Genomic DNA, 15,600 nt, shown 5'->3' with positions numbered 1-15,600 from the left:
ATTATTATAAATTGTAACGAGTAATCGTGGAGAATAACGATCATATAATTTAAATATTTTCCTGCGTATCTCTGATTTTATCTGTTAATAATTAACACACTCGAGACTGCACGTATGCGTAATGGAGATTTCCTATTCTGTGGCGTACAGTCGCATTATAAATTTTTTCAAAAAATATGAAAGATGATAAAGTTTTCTTTCATAGCCGTCAATATGTTCACCATCGTTTTGAATTTTTCATTTTCATATTTCGTGATTATTAAAAATCAATATCTAGAATCCCCTTCGATTTTTTGACGTCTCGAATTATATTAAGAATAATATTATTTCATAATTTAATATAGTTTCGTAGTTAGGAGAATAATATCGTATTGTTTCGCAATTCGAATTATTTTGCATTTTATTTTCGCGATACTTCCACAACAATTCGGATAAACGTTTACCTTTAAGAAATTCGAAAAACTTTCATGTGCAAGGAACATGTTCTATACAATAATTATCTTAAAATAAATGCGGAACTTTTCTGTAGTCATCGATGAAATCGAATTATAACATTTACGTTCATTCGTCTTTCCTTAATTTTCTTTTCTCCGTTGATCAATCATTTCAATATCGAGTATTTATTTATTACGATTCAGAAATATAACGTCGAGAAAATTATTATTGAGAAATTATTATATGTACATTTTCTATTTTTAGATCTTAAAACTTAGCAAAATATTTCTTAGAAACATTTACACGCCGATACGAATGTGATTTTGAAAAGTGGAAAATTCGTATATTATAATCGGCAACTCGATCGATAAGGAAGTTACACAAACACGCATCGAAATTTCCGAGCAATTAGATTTGAAATACATCTCGATTCTATTGAGACGATATATAAGGTAAGAAGTATTATCGTAATTACACGACGATTCAACACGATTTCAAAGTATTTTAATCTCTTTTCGTTCGATTTAACGATTTTTATCTCGCGCAAACGAAGAAGAATCTCCGTGAAACGAGAAAATAATCGCAAGAACTCTCTTTTCATCGCGGACCGATTCCTAAAAGAAGGAAACAAGAAATTTTTGGTCATTGAAACTTTTAAACCAGATTATATAATCACGATAGACGATAATAAAGATGGCGATGGATTCAAGAGTTTTCGCAGTAAAGTTCGAGTCAAAACTTGAAGAAATAATTTACGATTATTGAATTGCCGATAGAAGAGAGATAGATAGATAGATAGAGAGAGAGAGAGAGAAATAAACATGGGAATAAAAACAGAAAATAAAGAATTACAAAGAAGGAAAATAATTTATTTGAAACGTCAATTTAATTTAAATTTAATAAAATTCAAATAACAGTCAAGTCAACAGATTTTTTTTCAATTAAATACTTGATAAATTTAAAATTCACTTTAATCGAGAAAGAAAAAAATTTTTCGTCCTCTCGGTTTAATTTAAACAATCGAGACTAAGGTTTTATACAAATTAAATAAAAATTTTCAACTAATACATTAAAGCTGTTTCAACGTGATTTAACTCTAGCTTCCGCTTTCTCTTCGTGCTTCTTTTAAATCGACGTTGGCCGACGTTCATCGCGCGAAGGACCCGAACGGCTCGCTTCTCTTCGTTAAATATAATAGGGACATTAAATACAGTGGAAATATCGATCGTTCGCTCGATGCACGTGGCTCATTTTCTCGTGGATAGAATTACAAAGGCATCGTGATTACACTACATATAAAAAATAATCAGAACAACGGTATCTTACGCTCGAAGGCATTTCTAGAATCGATTCACCATTCGTTATTGGATACCTTCAATTCTCTCTACTGGTATACTTACAATCTAGTTTACTCGATACACGGCAGAGTACGCGCATGCGCGATCTTCTTGCCGCGAAACTTGCTCTAAAACTCGATCCCTAAACTCGATCGCTTAAAAATATCAGTTTTAATTACAGAGGATAAGAGACACATGAGGAGTGGACACGCGCGAATATCGATATCTCTCGATCCGTTCGAATTCGACTTTCTACTCTTTTTCTCTCTTCCCCCCTTCCCTCCTTTCTTTTTTCTTCCCCCTATTACTTTCAACGTTCAAAATTAGCTAAAATTCGAAGCTAGGAATTTTTTCGAGTCGAAGACTTTTTAGATTCGTAGAGAATCTTTTTTTTTTTTTTTCTTTTTCTTTTTCATTTATACGTTGAACATCGATCGTACGTCGGTTATTAATTGATAAGAGTCGAGTTTTCTCCTTACGAGAACTATGAATGAATATATATACAACTAGAACGTGAAATCGTTGAATCGTTTCACACGAATCCTTTGGATCATTTTTTTTCCTCGATCATTAATAATAATAAAAATATGTAGATCGTTATATAATTGAAAACGAGGGATTAAAGATGATTCCCTTGAGAAAAGCGCGAAAAAGAATATATATATATATATATATACATACATACATTCATATATATATATGAATGTATATATATATATGTGTATATATACATGACACGTTTGACGAAATAAGAAACTATTATTCTCCATAATAATAAATTTGTCGTAAGTGGTTATTTAAATACTTGAACTTCGCTAACGTGAATCTAGTCGAGAATATGATATTAAACATGGATTCGCGAGTGTCCAACATGGATAACTTACCTCGCATATATCTACATGTATATATATATATCATTGTGGCTTCATTTTGTTCAAAAACGATTTCACCATGTCCATAGGACGAATAATGCTCGAAGGAGTAACTATATATACGTTATACGATATAATTCGACAATAAAATTAGAATAGTCTAGTAATAGTATAATAATAATAAGCGACGATAGACCGTCTTTTTTTTAAGAGCTAATTGGTGTTCGTACGTTGATCCCCTTTTTCATTTTGGTACCGAGTTATGATAATTCTTCTTCCCGATCTCTTATCCTTTTTTTTTTTTGTATCATCGACCGATCCTTCATCCGATCTCTGCTTCTTTTCATTTCTCAATCGATTTAATATCGCTTAAATAGGTGAACATCACTGCTTGGTACATTAGAGATTTTATTTCTTTCGAATTTTTAACGCGATCGGTGTATAACAATGGATAATGCAAATCTTAAGTCGTGTTTACAATGCACGAATAAAATTTTTAAGAAATATTTTTTATGATTTAAAAATTATTACGAATTACTTTCGAATCGAAAAATATAGAAACAAATATAAATGATTTCGAAAGAGAATAAATTATTTACGTAAAAATGTATCTTGAATTGAAGATTCTTTGAAATATTACAGATTGAATATGTTTTTTTATTAATTTATATCATCGTAAGAAGTAATGCAAACGTGATTTAAGTTTCCACTGATTCATCGATTGATTGGCACATTTTTTCCCTAAATTCCGTGATTTTATTTAGATATTATAAATGATTCACGAAAACGATATATCTAACAATTATATTTCAGACGAATATGCAAACACGTTAAATTATATCACACCGATATGCATGAAAATTCGAAAGTATTTTCCAACTATCCGATTTTTTTTTACATAACTGTTCATTTTTCTTTAGCTTGTATATAAAATCACGTGTTTCTCATGTATATCCAAGCAGTGGCAAGAAGTGCAACGAATGTTCACGGATAAGAATAAAACAGCATCGTGAAGAAATCTTTTTATCTTAAGAACAATAAATATTATATCAGTATTTAACGTACGTAGAAAATATATGTATATGTATAATATATATATGTATATTAACGCGAGACTTTTTTTTTTTTTTATAGAAAAAGATATGTATATCCAATGCAACGAGGTATCCTAGAACAAGCGGAGAGAACAATATAACGAGATATTAAAGTGAACGCTTGGGGATACCAGCAGAGTCGGATAGAACTTCTTTCTCTTCGATAAAATTCAACAAATAACCATGGCGATAAATATATTTTATCTTCATCCTTCGATTATCACGTGATTATAACAAAATTTTTCGAATACGCCTCTTACGAATAACTTTTTTTTTTTTTTCGAATCGAAAAAGAAAAAAATCTTACCCGAACAACGATCGTAACGATGCGCACAATGTGCATAAAAACAAATTTCTAACGTGAATCAACGATCCTCTAACAGTCTCAATGATCTAAATAACTGGAACAAAAAAATTCTGCCCAACTCTGTGAACACTAACCTATATATATACTTATGCATCCTTCGCATTTAAGGAAGGTAATGGCGCCACTAGTCGCGAAAAATGTAAAAATCTGTGTCTACGTTATTATGGAACAACAACACTACAAATTCAATACAATAGGGACAATTTACTTATAATTTGTCAAAACTCGTAATATTTAGAAATGGAAACGTAGAAAAATATAAAATAAAAATCATATAAACAAGAACAATACAGTGAAGATTAGTCTTTATGATGTTTAACTATAATTAATTAATTTTCGATCAAATCATTCTCCTTTAATCCTAATCTCTCACTAATTCGGTTTCTCTTCTTGGGTCATCTGAGAATATTTATCATATTTTTAAAATTCACGAGTACGATTTTATAACAGCAATGAGCAAAAATTCTTTTGCCTGTTTCATCCGCACGCGCGTTAACTTCTCGGCATTCATATTGTTATACAATTAATTTCAACTGAAAAAAAAATCGGTGAATATAAACATTTACGTGATTTCTTCGTTGGTAAGACGAGACTCAAAAGACAATAATAAATAAATTTCTCGTCTAATTGGAATACGATTTAAAAATATATATATATGTATATATGTATAGAGGCTGTTAATCGATCGAAAAATTTCTAATCTCACAACACGCGTGTACACGTGTTATGTGTATATATATGTTTAATTTATCTATACAGAATGTTATATAATTAATTTACGCGTTCGTGGAAAGGGATCTCGAAACTTCGACGAGAAAGGAAATGGAGAGCACCTTAATAAATATACGTCGACATCGCTAATTTGCCGATAAAAGGAATAATCGAGTTATCACATGCGACTTACGCAAAAAAACAGAGAAAACGAACGTGTATCGTTTGATGACCGTTGTTGGTGACGATCGTTGTTCGTTCACACCTGGATCATTTCTCTTGATGTTCCTACAGACTGGATCAATTCAAGCCCTACTAATTAAGGGCGGAGGTCAGAGGGAGTTCTCCATTTCTTCCGTTGTCAGCTGGAACTGCTCTTGACCTATATATCAATAAAATTGATATATACATATGAATAAAACCGATTTAACCGTTTACAGGAACCGTTTGGGTGGTGAAAAAGATTTCAGTTTGACAGGATGTTATGGATGAAAAATTCTTTCAAAGAGATTCTCTCTAATGGAGAACGAATGACAAATAGATCCTTAAAGAATTTTTATGTATTCTTATTATATTATGTGTTCAAATAACGAGAGCTTTTTATGTATCGAAAGATATCACGAGATATAGATCGTTAGATATATAATTTAATTTTAACATGCAAATTTAATTCTTAATTCATTAATTCTTCTCTTTTAATTTTTAAAAAAATTTTTCTCAAATTTTTATTTTGCTCTTTCATCATTATTTTAATGAATATATCTTGGTTTTTCTTCACAAGATCAAAGCAGATATCCTTATCCTTATGAAAAGCGGTGTAGTAATTTATTCGAGTTTCTAATGGGAAAAAATTGTAAAGGAAATATGCAGCCACGAGAAATTGATATAACACTTTACTTCTTGGAAACCATTTTTAAAAATACTTGTAAGATTGAAATACTTTTAAGATTGTTTGAAAATATATTTATTACTTGTTTGCAAAAAGTTATATCAAGAAACAATAAAAAGTCTTGCATTATAAATCTGAAACTAACTTTAAACTCAAAGTATAAAATTTTTTTTTAATTCATACATATAACATATATATATATAATCTAAAATAATAATTTTTTGAGATAAAAAATAAAATATCTTACTTAAGAAAAAGATAAAGATAAGATTAATAAATTACAATCTTTGGAATAAAAATATTTCATTCTATAAAATATTATGTAGAAAAGAATAGAGGAATAGAAAATTGCTTAAGCATTATCTGATTAAATTATTAATTCAGAATCTTATTTTCTCTAATTAATTGAGAATCCTTATTCTTTGATATTCTTCATGATTTCTTGTGCTATTTCTTCGTTTAGCTGCATCGTATATTTTTTCACATAAAGCATCTAGAAAAAAAGATCAAAACTCACTGCTTAAATACGCTGCGAGGTCACGGTCCTCTGCTTGTAGGGCTAGATCGCGAGGTGAGTTGCCGTGTCGATCCTTGATGATTAAAGTAGCACCACCAGCTACCAACATGCAGCAAATGGAACGACGCTTATATTGAGCCGCTTTGTGCAGAGCGGTCTGACCTCTGTAATTAGAGGGTACAAACTTTTCTTTTTTTTTTTTTCCCCTTTCATTTTCTTTTTACGCGCCAAGAATAAATTTTCTTTTTAATTCGCACGTTCTAAACAGATTTACCAAAGAATTTACAAAAAATTTTTCAATTTAAGCTGAGTCGTTTATACAAAGAGATATCAAGCTAAATATTAAAATTTTAAAATAAATCATTTATATTTGATGCTTATACTTTTTCTTATCGTCGTTTTTTATTTTTCTTTTCCTTTTCTTTTTTTTTTTTTTTAATTGAGCAAACTGTTGATATAATGTATTAGCATAGTCTTACTTGTCATTGTCGATCATATTGAGAATAGTTGGTGGTGCACAAGCGATGAGATATCTGACAATATTTTTATGGCCATATCTCGAGGCCAAGTGTAGAGCAGTTTGTCCAGTGGAGTCGATTGACAGAAGGGAATATCCTTTCTCGTGAAGTTCCTTCAAAGCTTGTAGATCGCCTATTTTCGCTGCTTTCAAAATACCATCACTGGTTTTCTCCAGTAACCCCGTGTTAAAGGTGTGAACTTCAGAACTCAGACCAAAAAGTCTATCTCGTGGACTGTAACATAAATTAGCCACTCAAAGAAATAATTTTCTTGTTATTCTGTGACTATGAGTTTTATTTAAAATTATTATAAATATATGTTCTAAAAGGAGAAGTAAAAAGTTGCTGTGGTAATTAACAAAGATGTTTTCTAAAAAAAAAAATTATTTGTTCAAATATTTGAATAGAAAAGTTAGAATAACTTTGAGAGAAGAAGTTGAAAGTACATTCACTAATAGATATCATAACTAACATTTCTTTATAATAAGTAATAAAAACCATTTTAAAAATCGAATTACTCTGTAGAGGATTAAAGTATATATAAGACATTTCTTTCAAAGTAGATTTCTTTTTTAAAAGAAATAAGAAATAATAAGTGGCCAGGAATATCATTATATGAAATAGAGATTTCAAATTTGATTTAAACGAAGCATCTCCTTACTTCTTTTACAAAAAAATTCTCAAAAAAAAAAAATATATATTGAAGTGATATATGAAATTAAATATTTCATTATATGATTCAATTTATATCGCAACATCTATCAATTTTTAATTATATATTTGTTACAATATTAGTTACAGTGAATTAATATAAAAAAATAAGAATAATAGCTTACCTAATGAAGGTGGGTGGTGTTTGATGTTGCGACTGAGAGGCAACCGTCGCAGAGATCGATTTTGAGGAACTGCTTTGTTTGGTCGCGTCTCCAGATATGTTCCCCTCCTTTTTCATATTTGGAGATACATCTTTAGACGTGTTATTACTCATTGGTTCATGAGATTTTGGAATCACGACCTCTGTCTTTGTTTTAGTTGATGTTTCAGGCGGTGCACTCTGCGGTTCCGTATCTGGTTGTGCTTTTGGTTCTTCTTTAGGCTGCGCCTTTGGTTCTTCTTTAGGCACCGCCTTTTGCTCTTCGTTGGGCTGCTCTTTTTTCTCTTCTTTGGGCTGCTCTTTTGTCATGGCTGCATTTTTCTTTGTTTGTTCTTCGCTATATTACACGTTCTTTCTATTAATCTAATGATACGATTCCATTACCATTACAGATATCACGGACGAAAGTGTGAAGTGGCGATAAAAGGTTCAAACAAGGTATTATTTTGAAGTTACGGGTCATAATTATGTAACTTCGAATCATTGTTTAGATCACTGTATACGGAACTATTCAATAATTTCTCTGTGAACAATATACATAAAAGATAAATAGGTGAACTACTATGTTATATAGATTAAATATTGTTCTCTGTTTAAAGAAAATTGACCGTTTAAAACCACTTCTGAAATTTTATTTATTTTAAATTATGTTCATGCATATATTAGAGTATATTTATTTAATTCTATTCATTAATTTAATTAATAAAGACAGATAAAAACCATACTGCAATCTAATTTATGGACAATATATTAAAATAGAATATGAAATAATTATTAATATAATAATTATTATAATAATTAATATTTCCATGCAAAAGATTAGAAAGAACAATAATACAAATAAAGATTAGATAACAAAAATAAAATAATAAAATTATCGAAACGCTATGATATTATTCAATGGCTCTAAACAGTCAATCTATGTTAAACAAAGAACAAAATTAATTTTGTAACTGACGTCGTCTCTACTTTTGTTATTATATGAACAATGTTATAGAGTTTCAGAAATTCCTCAAAAAAAAAATTCAATATTATCAAGCTTAAATTTTTTTCAATATATATTAGAGAAGATAATTTTGCATACTTTATTCCAAAATATATTAAAGTTAATTTTAATAATATTATAACATTATTTACTATATCATTATTTATGACACACAAATTAACTCTTTTATCTTTTAAAAGATGTAGAACCAAAAAAATAATCAAATATTAGAATCTTTCAAATTATACGACGCCGATTACAGGTTAAGATTTAATCAACAATTAACACATTGTTTTACTATAAACAAATATGAAACATATAGTATTAAAAAAAAAAGGATTATCTACGAGAGCAATAATGAGTAATCTACCGTAAACGAGAAAAAAAAAGTTTAATTCGATAAATAAATAAAAGTAAGTACCTTGGTGGTACGCTAGTATCCGATTTTTGATTCATAGATATCTTCGCTTCTTCGGATTCGTTCGATTGATTTGCGTTCTCTTCGAGAACATACACCGTTTCGACAGCTACATCGGTCACGTAATGGAGTTGCTCTTGAGCTTTATCGATTCTGAAGAATCGTTCCGCAGTGCATGCTGAAAAATTATTCGAATAATATTCATAATATAATTTCAAGCCACATTCTATGAATTTTAATTATTATACGTTAAATAATTGTTAATTGAATTTGGGCTATGGAAGCAATATAAAGTTACAAAAAATATAAATTTTAAAATTATTTTCTTTTTCTAACAAAATATGAATGAACTTTGTAATTGGCATTGCATCAAATTTTTCTAAATTGTTCTAAGAAAACAAATGAAATAAATTGGATTAACGCAGAATGTATATCCAAAACTTATAAATATGTAACAATGATTATTATAATTACAACTATCTATAATATTTATTTTATAACAATCCATTGGTAATTAGATTGATAATTTAGATACATTTATTTACATGTAAATATATAAAAATATTATGTCATTTATTATGTTTTAAAAATATTTTAATTTAAAAAAAAGAACTTGAGAAATATTTAACAATTATATTATTACTACTCAGATAGTTTAGATATATCATTTCAAGAAACTTTCTTTGTAACAATTGTCAACAAGCGGCTAAAGAGTCTTGTAAATGGTTGGAACGGAAATTCTGTACGGCGATACTTACAATCGAGGAAGCAACAAGTGTCCATGTTATAGTTTTTCGCCAGGATCTTTCTTAAAGATTCCAAATCTGTGGTAGCGTCAAGATCAAGCGGTTCCACAATCCACGTGATAGCGGATTTTTTCAACATATCCTTATCATGATGATATCTCTCGTAATCTGACATCTTGATCTTCATCACCGGCAATTTTAATCTTTCCAGTTTGACATCTTGTTGCGGTTTGCTCGAACTTCTTCGTTTCGCTAACATTGTTGCTTTATTTAGTAATTTTAGATTTATGATGGATGGTAACAGTCGGCAAGCCTCGCCATCGACCTAAAATAAGAATGATAATCCTTTCTTTGATTGTATAAATCATATAATTGAATGTACAATCGAATCATTAAATTATAAAACAATTTTTATTATCGTACATGTAAAATATCTCGCGATATCCTTGTATTCATTGAGATAATTTTAATTATGCAGTTTCAATAAATAATTGGTGTTTTATGTAACGATATTTTTTTTATGTTGTAAATCAGGTTGAGTTAATAATAATTAATTTTTTCTATTTCCTTTTTATTACAACCCAAGTAACCAGTTAATTATATAACAAATAATCAGTAATAATATTCAATCTATTATTAAACTTATATAGCATATAATTTATTATGATCACTTGTAATTTGTTTCGTCATTCTTTTCTATCATACTATGTAATTATTTAAAAACTGTCTATGTTGTAATTTATGTGCATATGTTAATATATACGTGGGATATTTTTAGAATACATAGAGATAAAAACAAGTATAAAAGTCATTATAAAAGTATCGGTTAAAACTTACTTTTTAAGTTACAATTTAGATTTAGATGAAACAAGATGGAAATAGTGAGATCTCTCTGTGAAATCATTCTATTTTTATCTCGCTTCATCTGACGAAAACTTAATTGTTTATAATTAAACTGCTGATATTTATGCATTTATGTAAAATTAGAATGTACAAAAATATACAAAATGATATAATATTAAAAAAAAAACATGAAATAGAACTATGATTACAATATTTAAGAAATAAAGTAAATTTCTATTTAAACTATATTTCTTTAGTTATTAGTTTATATTAATGTCTATAAAAATTTTTGCAGAAAAATCTATAATCTATTTAATTAATCTAATAGTTGATTTAATAATTAATATTTATATAATATATCTATTATATTAACTATATTATTTATTATATATAATGTAATATATATATAAGTTTTAATCGATATTTTTATATGCCAAATTTTGTTTTTATTTCAAAATTAACTCTTTAAAGATATTTCACAAATATTAATATCTAAAGTATTAATATCTTGTATATTGTCAAACAAGAAAAACTTTACAAAATATTTAGACAAAATATTAAAAATGTATTTCAATGGCACGAATTTTACATCATTATTATTATACAATGTTCTATCTACTCTAGATGAGAAAAAAAAGAGTATAAAAAAATAATAATATATAAATAAAATATTTATAATACACATAAAATAAAAAATAAAAATAAAACGATACATATAAAATAAAGTTATAGAAAGAAATTCACCTGCATTGGAATGGTCCTCGTGGTAACCAGCTTAGCTGTGCTGCATTGAGCAATGCACGTACCGTGGCCACCTGCTTGAAGAAGCGGAAGCTGGTACGTGGTCAAACCGACGACCTCGATCAGTCCATCTTCCGTCGATGGTTCTTTGGTTCCGCTCGCGCTGCCCCAAGGGTGAGTTCCACCACCGTACGAGGCAATGTTCAAGAAAACTATGGCGTGAACACGATGCTCCTTCAGTTTCGGTGTCAAATCTTGACCGTCGCAATCCAACATGACAAATTCCGACAGATCTTTCCACTTCCGTCGCACGAGATCCTTACCGCCCATTTGACCGTAAAACATTTTATTCCGTAATCGTGAATTAAATCTCTCTGGATGCGCCTCTGTAACACACGATCGAATTTTCACTTTTATTCTTATCTTTTCTTTGTTATAATTATTTTATTCTTCACAATTGGCAATTAAAAATAGTATAAATATTTCGCCATTGTCATTTTTAATTAATAAATTTTAGTTACTTATTTATTTTAATGCAATGTTATATTATGAGGAATTCCAGATGAATAAGATTTATTTTTATATTTATTTATTCTTTAATTGAATGATTATTCATTTCACACCAATAAAACCATGTTTTTTTTTCTTAACTTATATAAAAAGAAAAAAGGCTTAGATATTTTAATATTGCAAAATAAAATAAACAATTCAAATAAGGAAAAAAAAGGATTAGTTTGAAGTGAAATATTTAATAGATTTTAATATGTATGAAGTATTGTATGCAAATTGGGTAAGTTTATTTCTGGAACTTATCTTTACATCTTGAAATTCATAAGTAATCATATTATTGTTTGATAGAAAATTTAAAAATAAGAAGAAAATTGCGATATTATTTAATATGAAAATTAATTTTTCTTACAATTATATTATGTCGAATTTTCAAAAAATTCTTTTTACAATATTTTAATATATTTTATGATAAAACTCCACTATTAGATAACTAATAAAAAGTTTTTTAATACAATAAAAATGTGAGAAATGTAGAAAAAAATTTATTCATGAAAATTAATATTCATGAAAACAAAGTTAATAAAATTTAGTTTGTATATAGATAATGAATAAAAAAAGAACTATTATAATCAAAAGGAATAATAAAAATATGCAAAAAATTTATATTTTTAAATTTCATGATAATTTCTTTAATATATATTTTAATATATCTACTTTAATCAAAAACGTTCAAATATCTGATAAAATATGAATAATATTAAAAAATATTTATAAAAAGATACGTTATGTAGTATTAATAATTTTTTATAGATTGCAAAATTCATATGAAAGTTAATTTTAATTGGAATTATATAATATTAATTGGAATTATAATTTTTATCGTTATTCCCTATAAGAAAACAATTTATGTCAAAAAACCTTTATTTTAGGAGATATTTTAATTTAAAAGTCATAAAACTTATAAAAGACAAAAAGAATATATAAACAGTAGAATATTGTTTCTTGCATTTCTGCTTTTTTATATGATAAGTTTTAGAAAGATCAAATTATTTATTATTATTTATTTATTAAAAACTACAATTATAATTTCATTCAAAAATTGAAATTGATCTTCATATGATCTTTATCCATCAATTTATAAAAAAAAATATTAAAACTCTATGATACATCTCAACTTTTATCTGAAACATTTTTTCTTAATATTTCACCATTCTCCCAGATATTTAAAAAATAATATACCCCAATAAAATTAATCCACACCTATCATTCACTCTTCTCAAAGATACTATTCTTATCCCGCCTATTCACCTAAAGTCACATAAATTCGCATGTAAAACCCATCCCACTTAATGTTAACGTTCGTAATATCGCGCTCCGCTAAAAGACATTTGCATGAGATATGAATAACCCCGCAACAGGTTCTTCCCCCGGCAAGTATAACATAATACTTGTTCCTCGACGCGTTCAACGATACCGTTTCTAAATAATTTAAATAAACTGTTGCGCACCATTACGGTGCAAAATCTCCCTTTCTCTGAGGGGTGGACGAGACTGCAGGGACTAACCTCGAGCTTCGTGAAATTCAAGAGCGATATGAGCATCCACACCGAGGGAGAAGTAATTATTAACGACGTTTAGAGGTAGATTCTCTTTGCCCTTTCCGTTATCGTCGTCGCCCTGCGCGTCAGGATTCCTCTCGACGACCAACTGCCACCTGTCCAGCAACACCGTCTCGCTCTCCCCTATGTTTGTTAAAATTTTCCCGATCGGCTCGTCCGTGTAACCACCACCCCATCCTAGAGCCCTGGCCAGATCGTTTCCGGTTCCTAGGGGAAGCACGCCTACTGCTGGGGGTGGGGATGCGCCGATTTGATCAAGGATGGACAAGACCCAGCCGACGGTACCGTCGCCACCGCACGCGAGAACACGAAGATTAGGAACTTTTTTGAATAATTCCAACCTGAAAAAATGAAGAAGAAATATTTCCAATTTTTATTTCGTTATTGTTTGAGTTGATGGATAAAGAGGATTTGAGGATGGTGTTGATGGCAAAATGAGGAAATTGATTTTTGTTTTTATTATTGTTAGAGTTATAAAGAAGTTTTGAATGATTAGGAAGGATAGTATTGGAAAAGGAGAAAGTTGAATTATAACAGGTTAGATTGAGTTGAAAAGGTTATAGTAATTTAATTGAGAATGAGTATTGGAGAATGAGAAAAGATAATGTTAAAAGTTAACGATTCTTGGTGAAGATTAGGATAGAAAAATTATTTTAAAAAGATATAATTTTTACATATTATAATAACAAATAAATTAATAAAAAATGTTAGAATAAAGAATATAGTAATTGCTTTTTCTCCTCTTTATTATCTTCATTGATTAAAATTTATCTCTTTTATTTTTTTAGAATTAAATAATACAATTAATTGCAAACCAAATTGTTATGAATTACTTATCATTTAATATTATCAGACGAGAGCTAAATTGTAAAAATATATTTAATACATAACACGAAAAAAAAAGAAAAAATTAAATTATTGAAATTTTTTATTTTTATTTATGAATATTTAATATTGAAGTTATTAAGTGTAATATGCTGTAATATTTATATGATAAATATAAATGAAATGTTCAATATTTCTACAATATACATGTGATTTTTATTTAATATTCTTCATTTAATTTCTATAAAGTCAGAGATAATACATTTATATGTTTTAATAATAATAATTAAATGTATAACATTTTATAAATAAATGTCTTATAACATCAATATATTTTATAAATGATGTTCATGTTTTAATGAATTCACATATTTTAAAATCAAAAACGAATGTATATATTTCGTGAAATGAAATTTTAACAAAAATATTGTTTATCGTTAATGATTTAAAATAAAATTTTGATCATAATATTAAACGAATTTTATAATGAAAACGAATATAATTAATTTTTCATTTAATAATTCATTCATAATTAAAAAATTGTAAACATTTAACAAGAAGCCGAAAAAAAAAATATTCATCAACAATTAAATTTTTAAAAAATTATCATTGTATTCACACAATTATAATAATAAAATCATTCACAGACAAATGTTGTTTAACATATCGTTTCGAATACAATCAAAACAAAATGCTTCAAATTTTGAATAAAGTTTTAGAGAAAATTTCAATAATACCATAGCGAGAAGCTTTATACTGAAAACTTCACTTTTATTCAGCCATTTCCTGGCTGCCTGCCATATCCGCAAAACTTTAATTAAATTTCTCATTCATTTATCATATTTTCCACTAAACCGCACTCTTTTCAACTAATCCAATGAACTCGATTCAATTTTCATTCAATTAACTTATTCTTTTGCCAAAATTCGGATCAATTCTAAAATGGAAAAAGGACAGGATTTGACTTTTTTTGAGATATTTATTCTTGAAAGGAAAAGTATTTTATGAGTTAATTAAAGAACTGAAAAATTAAATACATTCATTCTATAAATTACACTTAATAACAAAAATTAGAAAATTAAAAATAATATATAGAAATAATACTTTATACATCAATGAACAATAAGTTTTTTTCAAATTTCATAAAGACTAAGTAAAAGTAAAAAAAATATAATAAAATTCGTAAAATGATTAATTTGTTTCTTAATGTTTCTTTTTGTTAATATATATTTAATAAAGAGTATACATCTGAAAATAGTTTTTGAAATGTAAAATTGTAAAAGTTAGCATATTCTATAA

The 15,600-nt window shown here is 27.8% G+C and overlaps 1 protein-coding gene across 3 annotated transcripts in view; it reads right to left on the bottom strand.

The window, feature by feature from the left end:
* Positions 1–2,149: 2,149 nt before the first annotated feature.
* LOC413071 (eye-specific diacylglycerol kinase) overlaps positions 2,150–15,600 on the bottom strand; it is a 125,726-nt gene continuing 112,275 nt past the window's right edge. Inside the window, exons 4-11 of one of the 3 annotated variants that reach the window (XM_026441286.1) lie at positions 13,423–13,817; positions 11,351–11,733; positions 9,776–10,088; positions 9,021–9,195; positions 7,577–7,951; positions 6,702–6,974; positions 6,223–6,386; positions 2,150–5,198 (exon numbers count right to left, since the gene is read on the bottom strand). In XM_026441286.1, the coding sequence (XP_026297071.1) occupies positions 5,149–5,198; positions 6,223–6,386; positions 6,702–6,974; positions 7,577–7,951; positions 9,021–9,195; positions 9,776–10,088; positions 11,351–11,733; positions 13,423–13,817 (2,128 nt within the window). In that variant the 3' untranslated portion in view covers positions 2,150–5,148. Of the gene's footprint in view, positions 5,199–6,222; positions 6,387–6,701; positions 6,975–7,576; positions 7,978–9,020; positions 9,196–9,775; positions 10,089–11,350; positions 11,734–13,422; positions 13,818–15,600 lie in introns of those variants that run through there. The other 2 variants (XM_006557504.3, XM_026441287.1) reach the window with 2 other exon arrangements.

The sequence above is a fragment of the Apis mellifera genome, linkage group LG6 (genome assembly GCF_003254395.2).
Source record: "Apis mellifera strain DH4 linkage group LG6, Amel_HAv3.1, whole genome shotgun sequence".
Classification (NCBI taxonomy): Eukaryota; Metazoa; Arthropoda; class Insecta; order Hymenoptera; family Apidae; genus Apis; species Apis mellifera.
The sequence above is the reverse complement of the archived record's forward strand: the minus strand, read 5'-3'. Positions and strand labels throughout refer to the sequence as shown.